Source organism: Rhagoletis zephyria, unplaced genomic scaffold (assembly GCF_001687245.7).
Source record: "Rhagoletis zephyria isolate East Lansing unplaced genomic scaffold, Rhagoletis_zephyria_1.1 Rzeph_scaffold_03085, whole genome shotgun sequence".
In the NCBI taxonomy this organism is placed as follows: domain Eukaryota; kingdom Metazoa; phylum Arthropoda; class Insecta; order Diptera; family Tephritidae; genus Rhagoletis; species Rhagoletis zephyria.
Window position 1 is genome coordinate 1 of NW_016160169.1, and position 16,634 is coordinate 16,634.

The 16,634-nt window shown below is 38.4% G+C and overlaps 1 protein-coding gene across 1 annotated transcript in view; it reads right to left on the bottom strand.

The window, feature by feature from the left end:
- Nucleotides 1-328: 328 nt before the first annotated feature.
- Nucleotides 329-16,634, bottom strand: part of LOC108368356 (mucin-5AC) — a 58,840-nt gene continuing 42,534 nt past the window's right edge. The window contains exons 3-7 of the mRNA XM_017623201.1: nt 5,519-5,703; nt 4,960-5,434; nt 4,269-4,894; nt 1,602-2,378; nt 329-1,531 (exon numbers count right to left, since the gene is read on the bottom strand). Of these exons, the coding sequence (XP_017478690.1) occupies nt 662-1,531; nt 1,602-2,378; nt 4,269-4,894; nt 4,960-5,434; nt 5,519-5,703 (2,933 nt within the window). The 3' untranslated portion in view covers nt 329-661. The remainder of the gene's footprint in view (nt 1,532-1,601; nt 2,379-4,268; nt 4,895-4,959; nt 5,435-5,518; nt 5,704-16,634) is intronic.

Here is a 16,634-nt window from a genome sequence, read left to right on the forward strand (position 1 = left end):
TAAATAGTATGCAGATATGTAAACCAAAGAAGGTCTGTATAAAGTAGGCAAAGCTAGTGGACTCGGTTTCGCTTCGTAAAGAAAATCATAACGATTTTTGCAGCATCAGTTAATGCCAGGTTATAAAGGCATACTTTGTCTCTTGAGATATCCTGTTTCCTGAAAGTGTAGTAATAAATAAAGAAGGAGACGAATAATACAAACGCCGTACTGAAGATCCCTCTAGTTGTGTTACAATAATAAGACGACCCCACAAACACTTAGCATACATATTTAGTTTTTATTTTAATATATATTTAACAAATCAAAATTAAGCATGGAACTCAATTCTGATTAAATCAGCCCTAACAAAAAAAAAACTCCATAAAGCAAAATTATGAAATAACCGATTCGAACAGCTTTGTAGCTTAGTATGTATATTAGAACATTTATTTAATTAATTTTTATTCAATATTTTAATAGTAATCTATATTCGAACGAATTTCCTAGAATTTAACTCCTAACGAATTTAAATACATTTAAATTGATAAATATAATAAAACTAATTAATGTGTATTTATATATAAATTCAAATTTACTACATTTACTTAGACGTTTTTATACACTTTAAAATACACTCTCGCCACACAACTATACATACATATGTATGCATTTATCTTACCTACAAGCAGCCGTTGCCCCAGCACCCACACCATGGTATCTTACCCCCGGTGTGCGAACTAATTGAGATTTTCCGCCGATGTGAACGCACACTGAACGAAGTCGATGATTCTCGCGACGAGGCCGAACTGTTCGATCCGTGTTCCGACAACGAAGTGCTGTCCTGATGCGAATGATGGCTGTGATGCAGATTGTTGCTGAGCACCGACGAACTGTGCTGATGATGATGGTGGCGATGATGGTGGTGATGACCGGAAGTGCCACTAATGCGATGCGCATTACTCGCCACCGTACCGTCGGAGTGACGCCTGGAACAACGTGAGCGCCCTGCAATTGCCTCAACAGCTGCCAATTCCGTCGGGTTGCCGGGCGTAGAGTCCTGACTGGATTTGCGCTGTTGAGCCGCGGAAATATTACTACAACTGCTATTGCTGTGATGATGGTGTACGGTAGCCGTGTGGCGCGGGGACGTGTTGGCCGACAGTGATTGTGGGGGATGTGCGGTGTCAGCAACGCTGTTATGCGGGCTCATAGTGTTACTGTTACTGCGACGTCGCACGGAATGTGGTGAATTGGGTGTGCTGTGGCTGGTCTGCTTGAGGTTCCTCAGCGCTGGATTAACCAGCGCGGATGGCAGGTCTGAGCAACTACCTACGGATGGAGAAATCGTATTCGTTGTTGTTATTGTTGTGTTCGCTGAATTTGAATTAGTAGCTGTGGCGGCATCCTGCAGGCCACTCAAATTAATTTGTGCTTGAGATCGAATTAGGTGAGGATTTGTCACTGGATCAGGTGAGTCCGGCGTACTTGAGTCGCCACAAACGATTGAAACGCGTCGCGCTTTCCGTCGCGCAGCCTCACTACTCAGCGCCTAAATAAAGGATACATTATGTACATGAAACAAATTCTTGTATATTTAAACTTCGCCGAGCCGTACTCACCTCGTTTGCGGCATCCGCATTATTCGCATCCGTGCCCGCTGCTACAGCTGCAGCGGACAAATGCCCTTCTAGCGAATGCGCCATTGATGAACGATACTGCGCGCGCTTAGCTGCCGCATTCGCTATAGCGGTATAAAGTTGGCTTTTGTTTGGTGCAAGGCCTACTATCACTGGCGTGCTGCCCTGTGCACTGCTCGCCGTCTCCCCTCCCGGTGGCTCTGGTATTGCCACAGGCGTGCCACGCGCCAAACCCGCGCAGCGTATGTTAAGCGGCGATGGATACCCACGCGCCGGCGGCGTTGGTGGATGTGCCTTGTTGGGTGCACTTACTACTGTTGGCAGTGGCGGTCTTTGCATATTTGCAACGCTTGAAGGCGGCAGCTCAATTATTGCCTCGTTGTTCAGCTGATCAAAGCCGATGTAGGTACGTTTGTCTGGAAAGGGGACCATTGCGTCGGGTATGTGGGGCGACGGACTATCGGTGTGTTCGCGTTCCAATGAACGCGTACAGCGGGCGTTGTTGCCGCCGTTGCTGCCGAAAGACGTCTGTGTCGCGGTTGCGGTCTTGTTGGCGGCAGTAGTGGCCTGACTTACCCCGTCGTACTGAAGTGTCAGATTCATTTCAGAACGGTAAGGCTTCTTGTTTTTGTCGTTCTGTTCCAGCGGCTTGTTGATGTCATTATCATTCCCCTTTCGCTTGTCCAGCTGAATCGCCAAAATGTCCTCTGATATTGCTTGGATGTCATTGAGGATCGTTTCCAAATTGACAGACTCTGTCTGTGAAGAAGAACAGTACAAGGTTCAAGTAATATTTCTTTATTTGGTTTCCGCATTCTAGTTACTAAACTTTTTTCTTAGCAGTTAGTTATTTTCTAATAATTTGTAAAGGATTAGTATTCTTTTTTTCAATGGCCTCAAATTTAAACAGTGCGCTACGAGCTATCCGTCTAGAACGGAAACCACTGAGGGCTCTAGTTTAAAGTATAAATGGACATGACTTAATGTAATAATAGCATGCCAATGCGTTAAAAGCGAATAATTTAAGGGTTGACATTCCTGAAGTTGACAGTTGAAGTTGAATTTTTGTGCTATTTGCACGATTTCTTTAAGTGGTGTATGTCGGGAATTGAACTTCATGAAAATTGAATGATATCGATTTACCTGATTATAATTGAGCCATACCAGGGAATTTTTAGTCTACATATACAATAGATGTGGCATATTACGTCTTGTTAGAATGATAAACAGGTGAAAAATTTTACACAAATCACCGCGCGAATTATATAGAATAAGTGACGCTTTGAAAAAGTTTATGTACATACATACTTATGTATACATATCGGTTAGGTGAGCTTGGTTGCCCTCTACAAAGGCCGTTTATGAGGTTATATTAGAGACAGGTACATACATACATAAATATATGACAGAGTACCCACCCTACTGTATTTGCGTAGAATGGCCAATTATATAAATCCGTTTTTTAAGATATGAGTGTAAAATAATTAATTGAAACCAAATCGACAAACCTTCGATATTCTCACCACTCTCATCGATAGTATCGATACTGATATAAGTGGTACAAATACGAATACAGAGCTTTTTTTATTAGCGTATTCAGGCACTTATTCGAAAAAAGTCATTGTATGGCACTCGTGAGAATTTTTTTAGAGTAAGGCGGACTAGTCTAAGTGTGCATACATAAAGACTAGATATATAAAATAAAAATTTAACAGGTGTTATAAAAATAAAAAGGACTAAAAGCTTCGTAAATTGATAACATATTTTTTAGTTTTTTTTTTGTCAACAAGCATTTCAAAACTACCTACATACATATGTATGTATTTTACTTTTTATGAATTCAGGTGTAAGCATATAAAACTCATAACTTGGCACTACTCGATACAATCTGGTCTACCCACTACCAACAATAACCAACACTCAAAGCACATTTTGGCGGAGCGGTCCAGTAGGACCCCTCACCTGGCTGTGACCATCCACAAGCATTGCTTTTGGCGCCGATGTTGGCGTAGGCGCTGGTATCGGCGAGTGAACTGGCGTTGCTGTCCCACTACTTTTGTTTGATGTTGTTGGCGTTGGACGCTTGGTAGGGGTGATGATAGCCGCCACCAGAGGTTTGGTGAGCGCTGGTGCGGTAATTAGGCTCTTACTGCGCTTTTGTGCGGTAGCATAAATTGGCTCACTTAACTTAGTTATTACAGTGTTAGGTTGTGCAACAAAAACCGCTGGCATAGCGGCAGGCGATTGCAGGACTGGTATTGTTGCCGTAGCATAAAGCGATGCTTGCAGTGAAAGTGGCGAGTTAATTAATGCCGCTGATGGGGCGCGGTTACCCTTCACTGCCAAATTGTTAGGCACTGCAGTGGCAGCAACAGCCGCATCAGTACCGCTAGCGGCAACAGTATCAGCACCGGCGGCGACCTCATCAGCATCATCTACGGTCACCGTGATGGTGACAACCGATTGCGGTAGCCCAACAGCTGAATGCAGCTGCGAGTGTTGCTGTTGCAGTGGCCGCTGGTGCTGCTGCTGGTACTGATGCGAATACTGGTGCGGATGCAAATGTTGACGCATGTTCGACTGCTGCTGCTGCCACTCCTGCATATATTGGTGTTGGTGATGCGCGCGAGCGCGATGCTGGGGACTTACTTGAGAGGAGCTGCCACGTTGAGGCACTGGCGGTGGCACCGCATTGGCCGCACTCGTTGCGGTCGCTATTTGACGCTGGTAGGGCGAAGCCACACCGTTGTGTACATAGAGGTCAGGCGCGTCACAATTTTGGCAGGCATTTTCTTCAACATCGACCGCCGCTGTTGTTGGATTGGAACTTAGGGGTGGTACCCCAGGCACGTTGGTGTTGTTCGTGGTTTTATTAGCCAAATCTGTGTTGAGTTTCAGCCGGGGTTTAAGTGGCGCAAAGAAGTGCTTTGGGCTACTTAGTGTCGATGGCGCATTCACAGGCGTTGTCGTGATTGCGACTGTTTCTATTGTGGACGTATTTGGCTGGCTCTGCACACTCGGCGCTGTTACCGTAAAACCGGTCGAGTTCGACGAGCTCGCATTACCTGCCGCCGGCACAAATGTTGACAACAGCTGAGGCGGCTTAAAGCGTTGTTGTTGTGCCGTACTCGACGAGAGATTGGCTATCTGTAGAGCCGGTTGTGAGCTGTCACCCGATATTTTTCGATGTGCGAAAGGCGATTGCAGTTTGTAGTCCCAACCGTTGGTGTGGCGCATATTTTTCGAAATAGGCGAGCTGGCGCTTGGTGCGTTGCCTTTGCAGAGGAAAGAGAGTGTTTCAAGATATTAATACGACAATACTAGACAATTGCTTGCTCACCTATATTCGATCCCATGTGATCCTGTATTATATTCTCGAAGTAAGATAATGGCGGCACGACCGCTTGTAGGTCATTCAGCTGATTGGCCACCTGCTCGATAGGCGTCAACGGCGTCAGCGGTCCGACTAAGCTGGGCAATGTCATCTGCGATCCACCGCTATCAAGCGTATAAATATGCAACATTTCATTGTGTGGCACCGGCGGGTGTAAATCGGCATTGCTCATCGTTTCCTCCGACACCACGGACAGATGATCAAATGCCTGATGTAAATTTGGTGTGCTTTCGGACGCGGCGCCCATGGAATTAACGCCCAGTTTCGCCGTATCTGTGCGTGGTGCAGGACTTGTGGGCGTGTCAGGTGCAAATTCAATAAAAGGCTGCTTTGTGGCCAGTTGTGGACAGCTGCCACCAGTGCAGCATTCATCACTGCATTCGTCATCGTTGCCCTTGCAGGTATCACAGGAATCTGAGTCCTGGGAAGATTGAAGAAGAAACGGGAGGGAGAAAAGTAAAATAATCGTTGCTTCAAGCCACTAACCCTTTTTATTGTTACTTACATCACTGTTGCAATTACTGTCGCATACGTGACTGCTGGGTCGTCCACCGCCACTGCAGCCGCTATGCCTATCCAAAAGCTTCGCCTTGAAGCGTTTATTCAAGCGATCGCATTCGTCGCGAAGCGTCCAAATCTCACGCCGCAGTTGTTCATTCTCTCTGCGCAGGCGTTTGATATCAGATTGCCCTGGATGTGCGAAAAATATAAATGGAATTAAAAACTTGCCAGGTTTTTTTCCTGCTATATAGCCGATATGTATGAATAAATAATATGAATAATTTTGACTACTTGAAAATAAAACACAAAATTCATGGGATTGCAAAATTGCATCGTATTCCTTTCATTCCATTCCATAACTCATCTCTCGAATACCATTGAAGTGTGATTCACAGAAAAGTCCCATTTGGAAGTAAACTGTGTACATATGTAGATACATATGCAGCTCTCAAGAAAACGATCAAGAAAAAATTTGCCATTATTTCGTGTGTGTGTCCAAGAAATTTTGGCATCTGTGACAGCCTGTTGCCTCACTCTTTCCTCAAGAAATGGGTTGCCTTGTGCTCTTTTTTCACAAAAAACTTGAGAAACCCGTAGTAGAACACGTAGCAAATTTCTTAAGAACTGCGTACTGCCTTAAGGAAATTTGACTCATTTTCATTGATAGTTGCATACTGGCCTTAAATATGTACACACAAACGTACATACACATTAATAGGGTGAGTAAATTTCAACAAAGTTTCTCAAGAAATCTGAAGTGGAACTCGTATTGCTGCGTAAGAGGTGATTAGTTACAATTGTGTTTATCATAACTATATGACATCCTCACATTCGCAAGTTTTGGCTATTAATTTTTTTTATTAGTTTGATTTCTTTTTTTAAATAAAGTTCATTCTAAAACAAAACCCAAACAAATCCAAGTTTCAAACGTTCTACAAAAATTGTAATTTCATCACAATTCCACACTTTATATTCGGAGTTCTTAGAACATTTTTTGTTACCAGTTTTTTAGCAAATTCAATTCCAGTATAATAAATTGGCGTTGATTTTCTTCATTTTTTATTGTTGACTGTTTGCTTCCATACGATATATATTCAACCATTTTTTATATGGTGTTGAATGTACCAAGGGCTATAAGACAGCATACCCAATAATTTTCTATAGATCCTGAATGATAATTGTGTAATTTTGATGATACTGTTTATTTTTTGTTCAAAGTTTGAAACTTGGATTTATATATATGGTTAATGAAAAAAATTGTAATTTAAATTAAATAATAAAAAAATAAATAGCCAAATTCATAGAATTGATATCATGCAGGTATCGATAGCTTTACTTGAAAGTAACGATAACCGAAATATATCGAATTTGAAGTATGTATCGATACCTACTCGTATCGGTACTTTTGGCTATGAAGGTATTCCCTTTGAACCGGATTGAATTTAATTTTTTTAAGTAATAAAGTAATCATCCTCGACGAATCCTAAACTCCGAATAGTAAAAGTTAATAATGAAGTTTTAAAAAAGGTTCCTACATCAAGGAATCAATTTTCTTTGTCGCAAGAATTGTAGAAGCACTTCATTTTAAATTGCTGTATTTAGGTACAAAGAAGACAAAAATTACCTTGACCTCAGTACTTGGTTCAAAAGAATCAATACTAAATTAGTTGTTATCTAACGAAAATTATCGAGCATGTTCTTGTATTTACTCGTATCATTTCATCCCTAATGATGAAGAGTACCATAGAGGGAGGGAGACGACCTTTAAAAATGATGAAAAGAAAAGCTCGAAAATTCGATCATGAAATATGTAAGTACATAGTCATATCAAAAATGAGTTATCAAAAAGGCTTTATTTCTTCATTAAATGTAGGAGGGTTGCCACCTATTTACAAAGAGAATTTCAATGTATAAAATAGGTGAAATGAGTTACTACAATATGAATATCAATCCAAATGGCTTTGAACAAATATTATTGTTTTAAAAACTTTATTCTGGTTTAATAATGAGAATTAGATAATTTAAATATGTATCGCAATACGGGTGTGAGATAAAAAAGGATTAAAAATGTTTTAGTTTGAAATTGTTTTAAACAGTGTTTCCACCTATTTATAAAGTTATATCCAATATATGGATATCAATGAAATAGCCTCGAAGGAACTTTATTTCTAATCTGCTTCTAGGAGCTTTGCCACCTGTTAATTGGCCACCTGTTGGTTTTAATTTAACATTTATGGTTGTCATCAATCATCTTTGGCCAAATTTGCCTCCTCAACGAGTTTCGCCATTAGTCTGCGTTTGCAGGAGGTTAGAGGTATTCCCGCATTCCGAGCAGAATTGGCTACAGATACTTCCGTCCCCCTCCTTGCCAGCTCATCCTTTAGGCAGTTGAGAGTCTTCCTGCATTCTATGGCTATTTGGACATTGTTTCATTAGAATTAAGAGATTTGATAGCAGCCTGGCTGTCAAAATAAATAGCAATAGGCCATTCTGGAGGGGCGGAGGTTATAAGCTACCGAACCGCCTCCATTATAGCGTTCAATTCTGCTTGAAAATCGGTACAATGGTGCGGTAAGCGAAAACTGAGACTTAGCGCGAGTTCAGTTTGTTGTTTGTTAAGCTTGGAACCATCTGTTTATATGGCCGTAGACCCTGGGTTCAGGTTTATGGCCCTTTCCCCCTCGANTTTGCTTAGATCGAGTGTGTTTTTCAATAACTCACTCAGGACCTGAAGATGTTTGCCCATTGCCACGATTGCTATATCCTCGGCGTACGCTATGACGTGACAACCGGTGCTTCTTAGAAGTAGGGTGTTCACTGTCAGATTACAAAGTAGAGAGGAGAGAACGCCCCCTTGGGGAGTGTCTCTGGTCATATACTTTGTAATTGAACCATCCCCCAGTTCTGATAGAATAGTTCTCTTTACGAGAAGGAGCTCAACAAAGTCCACCAGACCCCTCTGTACCCCCGCCATGAGAATGGAGTTAACAACAGACTTCGGGTAGACGTTGTTGAAAGCACCCTCGATATCGAGAAAAACTCCGGGCGTGTATTCTTTTAATGTCAATCCTTTTTCAATCGTCAATACGATTTCATGAAGTGTGGTCTCCACACTGATTCGGGGAGAAGTCGTCAGTTTTAATATTCCGTCAAATATATTCGTCGATTAACATGAACGGCCTTGCCCCCTTTTGGTAGGAATACAACCTTTGCCTTTGTCCGCTCGTGTGGTGTTTGGTGGAGTCGGGGTTAGGCAGGCTGTAAAAATCTTAGAAAGCATGGGACACAGTATGTCCTTAGCTTCCTGTAGTTGAGCGGGAAAGATTCCGTCAAGGCCCGGAGATTTGTAGGGCTGAAGGACATAAAAGCCCATTCCACCCTCTCCTCACTTACGACGTCGGTATTGGTATCACCCAGAGACAAGTAGGTCCTAGGACCGGGCGAATATACGGAGGTGTCATCCGAGCAGCCCGAGAAGTGAGTGGCTCATAAGGACCTTCAGCATTTCATTACATGATTTCGTCCAGTCACTGTTAGGCATCTGGAGAGAGTTCATAATTGAAGAGAATTTCGAGGGAACTTTCCTCAGCCTATTGGCTTCAGAGTTCTCTTCTATGTTGTTGCAGAAGTTTTGCCAAGATTCGCGTTTCGCCCTCTTTATGGCCTTCTTGAAAACTTTGAGAGCGTATTTCTATGGTTGCCAAAGACCTGTTCGTTTAGCTTGATTGAAGAGCCTCCTACTGTTCTTCCTCAGTCCTGAAATCTCCGGATTCCACCACTGGGGTTTTTTTTGCCCTTTGGGAGCGCCTGCTTGAGCAGCATTGCAGGCATTTGTGACCAAGTTCACTGCTTCATAAGTTTCTGACGATGAGTCCAGCTCACCGAGAGAAACAACCTTCAATATATATAGTTACTATGAAAAAAATGTCAAATAATTAGTTGGGTATTATTATTGGGGGTCTCCAGAAGAGAAACAGTGTTTTCGAATCGAATTAAATTGCTTTTCAAGAATTCCATACCATTTATATGAAAAGTGTTTTTCCCGCATATAAAATACATGGGAGATTTTGAGCGCTTTGGGTGACCTCCAAATATTTTTTTGATTCGAAAATAAAAAATATGGGTATATTTTTTCGGTATGGAACAATCCTAGAGGTTGAGAGCATGAAAATTCCGACTTTACTTTTTCACATGCATTATTGGACCGCCCTAACGCATACGCAATGCCAGATGCTTTTTGGTTAAATTAGCCGTATTTTGTTCATTCAAAGGCAATGTGCTTTATGAAGGTGTTAATTTGCAATATTGAATGCAGATTTGGTATAAATACCTGCGGTATGGTGGAGCACGTATATATTTGTTGCTATAATTATTATTTATGCTTCGTTTCGCGCCAGAAGTAAACATTAAATCCTCAAAAACTATGGAATAGTTACAAGTAACAGCGCTGGATAGAGGCTGAGAAGTAAAGTTTTTAAAGAGTGAATATGAAAAAAAATAAAACGACGATTAGAGTATGTACCTATGCACATAAACATGAGGTGACCCATTTGGGGAGATTTTATTGCATACTAAATTAATTAATTACAGTGACAAATTATTAACAAAATAATCATAGTATATTTTTGAAAGTGAACATTATACTGACCATTTTTGTTGAGCAAATTAATCATCCGGCACGTACGAGTTTTGACTTGCTTGCTGTCAAAACGGGACTTTATAATGTAAGTACTAGTTGTGATATATGTACCAATCGATTGATTTTTTAATCAATTAGTTAACTCGATTGAATTTAATCCGATTACAGTTAATCATGATTAATTTTAATCTGATTAAACAGTTAATCGTAACCACGATTAAAAAAATGAATTTTTAATCATTAACCCTTAATTTGATTAAGTAGGCTTGGTGATTAATTAATTTATGATGGAATTTTCCTGTGCACACAAGGCCAGTTAATCGGGTATGGCTAAGTCGGTTTTCCTCATCAATCTAAGCAATTTCGTGTGCATTACATTAAGATCTATTCCAACAGACGTTTTACAAACTAGGTTTTAATATCCCTCTGCACATGTGCGCTGGGTTGTAAAAGTTCCCAGTTTATGTATTACTAATAACAATAATTATAATTTTTTTTTTATATTATGTGCTTTTTATAAGCGTAAGACACGAAATAATTACTGTAACTGGTGTTTGGTTTCAAATTCGGACAAACTAGACAACTTAATCAGATTTTCTTTTTAATTGGATTAACGATTAATGATTAAAATTAATTAATCGTAATCGCCGCCAGCGGTTAACGATTACAAAAATTTAATCATTAATCGTTTAGTTGATTACGATTAATTAATTTTAATCGTCAATCGCGATTAACATATTAGTCGTTAATTTTTAATCATTAATCAGATTAGCATATTGCCAACACTGATATGTACATATATATGCATTGAAAATGGTTAATCGGCTTCATAATTGGGAAAATATTTAATTAACTACATATTAGGGGTATACACCAAAATGTTAAGTGAAGCCACGTCCTTCTCAACTTGGGCTAACCAACGCAGAGGAGGCCTTCCTCTTCCTTTGTTACCAGCATCGCGACCCGCGTTGAATACTTTCAGAGCAGGAGCATGGTATAAGTTTCAGGTAGGTAAAGAAATCGATATAAAAATTATATTGAATTCGAAAATTAAACTCAAAAAAAAGATCCAGATAAATTTGGAAAGCATTGAAGAATATTTTTGACTTTGCAGTTACCACAGTACACAGTAAACCAGCCATTGACAATATGCTTATTTGAAAGTTCCCGGCCAGCAATTAGAAGAGAATTTTATCGCCAATCGCCCGGATGTCACTTCTTCGTCACTATTGGAAGTTACCAAAGCGATAGTAACTCATTTCCCAAAAACAAAAAAACATTTCTTACTTCTTATTTTTACTCTTTGAAGTTTAAAAAATTAACAAGGAAAATCTTTAAAGTTCAATCAAGTAAAATTAAATTTTTGTTTTTAAAATTTTTTTATTTTATCAAGTAGGGTGCAAGCAATCATATGAAATGTTGTGCATGTATAGGATTTTTTGTCATTAACCCATAGGCAACGACTGATGCAAAAGTGCCCACGAATGTTGTTGATATGTTAATTTGAACAGCAAAATTCGTAAAAAAATAATAACAAAACAAAAATATTGTTAATGATGAGCGTGGCTATTTTGATTTAGTTGTTTCGCGGCTAAAAGAAAATGTTTACCTTCACTGTATATGTACATAGATATTGGAGTTATGCTAATAAAAATACTCATATCTGAACAATCAGCGGTATGGAAAATATACCATATAAAGCACCGACTTAAATAAATGATATTTACTACTATGAGTGATCGATATGTAAACTGGTCACACAATTCATTGGTTTTATTGGCCTACAAAGAGGAGTTATATCGCAGAAATTGTATTTGGAGAGCAGATATACAAAAGATACAGACTTTGTAAGGGCCGAATATCGAAAGGGTGTATATCGACGACTGAGTGGAAGATCACCCTATCGCAGCAAATGGTGCAAAAACGACCTGCAGTGGGAAGTAAAAATGAGTTCATTTTGATTTCTATTAAATATTAGCAAGGTTTTAAAGCTAAATTTTTTTGTTATTTTTTATTTATGCTTTAACCAAAGCCATATAAATCAAACTTTCAAACTTTATAAGGAGCTTAGAAAAATTCAACAAATTTTCATCAAAATTTGAATAGAGTGCAAATATGTAAAAGCGGTTAAAAAAACCTTGATTTTTAATTTTTTTTTTGTGTGACGGTTTTTTTGCAATTTTTTTCCATATAAGCATGAGTTTCTTATGGCAGAAAATTTATAGATTGCACTTGTTATATGAAAAAACAAGCAAAAGCCGGCAGCAGAGAAAAAAATTATGAAAAATCAACCCGATTCTTCAGCCGCTTAAAACTTGAGCTTTATTTTACTTTAAGAAACTATTNAACCTCGATTTTTAATTTTTTTTTTGTGTGACGGTTTTTTTGCAATTTTTTTCCATACAAGCATGAGTTTCTTATGGCAGAAAATTTATAGATTGCACTTGTTATATGAAAAAACAAGCAAAAGCCGGCAGCAGAGAAAAAAATTATGAAAAATCAACCCGATTCTTCAGCCGCTTAAAACTTGAGCTTTATTTTACTTTAAGAAACTATTAAACTGCATACCCAAAATTTTTCTAATTAAAAAATTAAAATTTTGATGAAAATTTGTTGAAATTTTCTAAGCTCTGTATAAAATGCGAAAGTTTGTGGTTTATATGGTATGAATCGTGTTTTTATAAAAAAAAAATTACCAAAAATTTTACCTTTAAAAACCTTGAAAATATTTCAAAAAAATCACCATGCTATCAGTTTTTTTACAAAATTTAGCAAGTGGCGGCCCCTATAAAAGAAATATTTTATAAAAGTCCTTTCATGTTCTAAAATTTTTCATTTATCAAAAATTTATTCATACTACTAAAGTAGTTGCATTATTAAATAAATAAATTCTTTTTTTTTTTTANCAAAAATCACCATGCTATCAGTTGTTTTACAAAATTTAGCAAGTGGCGGCCCCTATAAAAGAAATATTTTATAAAAGTTCTTTCATGTTCTAAAATTTTTCATTTATCAAAAATTTATTCATACTACTAAAGTAGTTGCATTATTAAATAAATAAATTCTTTTTTTTTTTAAGCAAGGTTTATTTCAGGGGTAAAATTGTCGGTTCTGTTTAGAGCTGAATGCTGGCACTATTTATTCAAATGTTTCTATTGACGACAGTTTGGCGACCTCCACAAAAATATAGTACATCAAGTAAATATATTACACTACATTAATTAGCGCATGACGAGTGTGTCCTTAGGCCGCATGAATAAGCATTTAAAATATTTTTATGCACATTTTTGCACCTCTACTCATGCATAGTCACATGAACTAATACTTAATAAAATATGAAAAGCATTCTTCCATACAATCCATTAGTATCGACTGGCAATAATAACAACAGCAGCAAAAACTTGTTCTCCACCGATGTACAACAAAACAAAAATAACAACATTAGCGTCTCGCTTTCAAAATGAATTTTCACAAGTAATTTACAAAAACACAATCACTACATTTATACACGCACACTTTTTGTTAATTATGTGAAAATTGAAAAATTCACAACAAAAATATTCGTATGTATGTATATTTGTGTGTATGTATATACACGCAAATGCGCTGGCCAAAAAGGTAGGTTCTCAAACGTCAATTTAAAATTTATATAGTCAACTGTCGATAGATCGATCGAATTTTGGAATTCATGAAAATGAATATATGTAGTAAGTGATATTTGCATATAAGTATGTAGTATTTAGCACACGTGCCCGCTTGCGTTCGCTTATTCGTTCGTTCGAGCATATTTAAAAAGTCAACACTGACTGGTTGGACACTTTGCCGATTTTCACAAATTTCAACAGAATCACAAAAACTCACAATCTTTCATATATTGCATTCATTGTGACTTCTGTGTTTGTGTGCCTGTATGCATGCTTGTAGTTATTATTTACCCACAGCCAAAATTAAAAATTTTCATAAACATCATCGGCAATAATTCCACTGACAATGCGCGAAAGATAAACAGAAAAATGAAAATTTGCCTCGGAAACAGATAAGCAAGAAACAATGCACACGCCGAGTGAGTGCGAATGATAGGCATGGCGAGAGGGGTTTGGGGTTATGTTGAAGCAAAGCGGTTCAGAAGCACCTCATACTTTTAGATGTTCAGAGAATGCCTGGCGCTTTTCAGCGCCGGAAAACTGTAGAGATCTTGCGCGTAGAGTGGATTAACACAGCTGAGTAACAAAATTTAAAAGAGATAAATACATAAGTACATGGGTGCATCTAGAGAACTCGTTGGGGGGGTTTTGAATCTGCCTCTTCGAAGAATGAGTGTAGAGGAGAATGAGTACAAAAAGGAGTATCTTCTGTCAAGAATGATAGAATACAAGATTGCGCCGATCAGAGAGGATTTTTGAGAATAACTTTTGTGTGACGTCACACTGGTGCAATTGCGAGAGAGAAATGCCAAAACGTGAGCAAGAATGGACGAAGAAGAATAAATGTTGCAAGGAAAACGTAAACAAGTTTCACCAGTGTGACGTCATGCAAACAACGATTCTGTCAAATTCGTTAAGAGAGGAATAGCGGTCCGAGATCGGCGCAACCTTTGTATTCTCTCAATCGTGATCTTCTGTCAGCAAGCTAACGGTGAGCGTACAACGAAGAGGCCGACAGGCTGGCCAAAGAGGGTGCTTTGTCGGACGCCATGCTGATTGAAGAGGTGTTCTGACAAACGATAAGATCTGTAGAAGATGCAGACCGCAGGAGTAGGCAGTGGAGCATATCCTCTGAGAGTTTCCAGCCCTTAATAGACTGCGGGTTAGTCTAGTGGGAGCAGGTTTTCTACCTAATCGCCGCCTAGGTAGGGTATAAGAAGTTGTTCCAGTTTGTCAAGAGAACTGTGATGTTCTTCAAGATTGCTCTTGGTACCTAGTGATTAGCTGTCTAAAGTGATCGTAGTTTATTTTTTAACGCTATGGACCTTATATATACCTAACCCTAACCTATCATAAAAGCAACAAAAGCATCACTAAGATAGTTTATGCTTTTTCTTAAATTTTGTGATTATTTTCTTTTTCGAATCATTCTGTTGACACAGTTTGAGTTTCCACGATACATTTTTCTGAGAATCACAAACGTTTTGTAATGTATGTAGGATCCAAAGCGAATTAATATAAGGTGATAGCGGGGACTAAATTCTGTCGCTATGAGTGTGTGCTATGTAGTGTACACCGGTTGCAAACTCACAGCCAAAAACTCACATATATAGTCTGTTCCAATAGCAGTCCGGTTTACAGGATTTAGTCAGAACTTACAGGAAGTCGTTCCTATTGACATAAAACCTGTAAGTGGGAACACATTTGAGAGAGTAACTGAGCAACTGTTCCTAGTCAGAAGTTACAGGATTTAGTCCGGAGATTTTTTTCCTGTAAGTTCATGAAAAGTGTCAAACGATCAGCTGATTTACATGTGCAAACAAAAACAGAAAGCGGTGAAAGCAAAGAACCTTATATTTGTTAAAAAATGGAAGTAAACAACGAAATATTTGAATATGTATAGATTTTAATAATTATTTAGTGATATTTCAGCCAAATCAGTGTAGTACCAATGACATGTAAACAAACCGTCTGACGTTTTTACAGGAAATAGTGCTTTTTGCGTTCCTATGCACTTCTGCATCTGTTCTCCTTTTACTCTCATTTGAGAGCGTAAAATTGTAGTTTGACAGTTCCACAGGTTTTAGTCCGAAGTTCAAAGGAACAGACTAAATAAAACTCAGTAGGGGTATTCTCTGAGTCTTGCAAAGCCCTTGCACGGTGCACGGATTGCACGGTTTGCAAAGCTGTCCCATACGAAATACGGTTTTTACCGTGCAATCCGTGCAATCTGCGCACCATGCAAGGGCTTTGCAAGACTCAGAGAATACCCCTAGTGAGTTTTTCGGAAGAGAAGTGTAAACAATTTTGACAGCTAAACCTCATTTTCACACTTCCTTAATCGCATAACGTAGAGCACAGTTGGCGAAACACATACACATAAAATCGGCTGAACACCACCTTATAAAAATTCGCCAAATTTTACATGGATTATTTTTTATATTTTGTAACAATGTAGACATACTGATGATACTTTATAATGACATTTCAGGTGTACGTTTCCGAAGTAAATGTTTTTTTTTAAATTGTCCGAAGTCAGCTTTTGTAAATTTAACCTATAAATTTAGTGGACACACCTACATGTTACAAAAGTCGTTAGTCAATCAATAAAATTGATTGAGGTAAAGAATCGATTAATTTTAATCAATTTGTTTGTCAATAAAAACACCCGAAAATAATTCTTAATTTTTAACAAATAAACTGACTTACTGAAAAAAATTTACAAAAGTCCATTTTTTTAAGTCTGGAATTAAAAACACCACGTAGATTCACAAGTAATTTTGAAGCAAAAAAAAAACAACTTCAATTCTCTTATAAAAATTTAATAGTACCGTTAA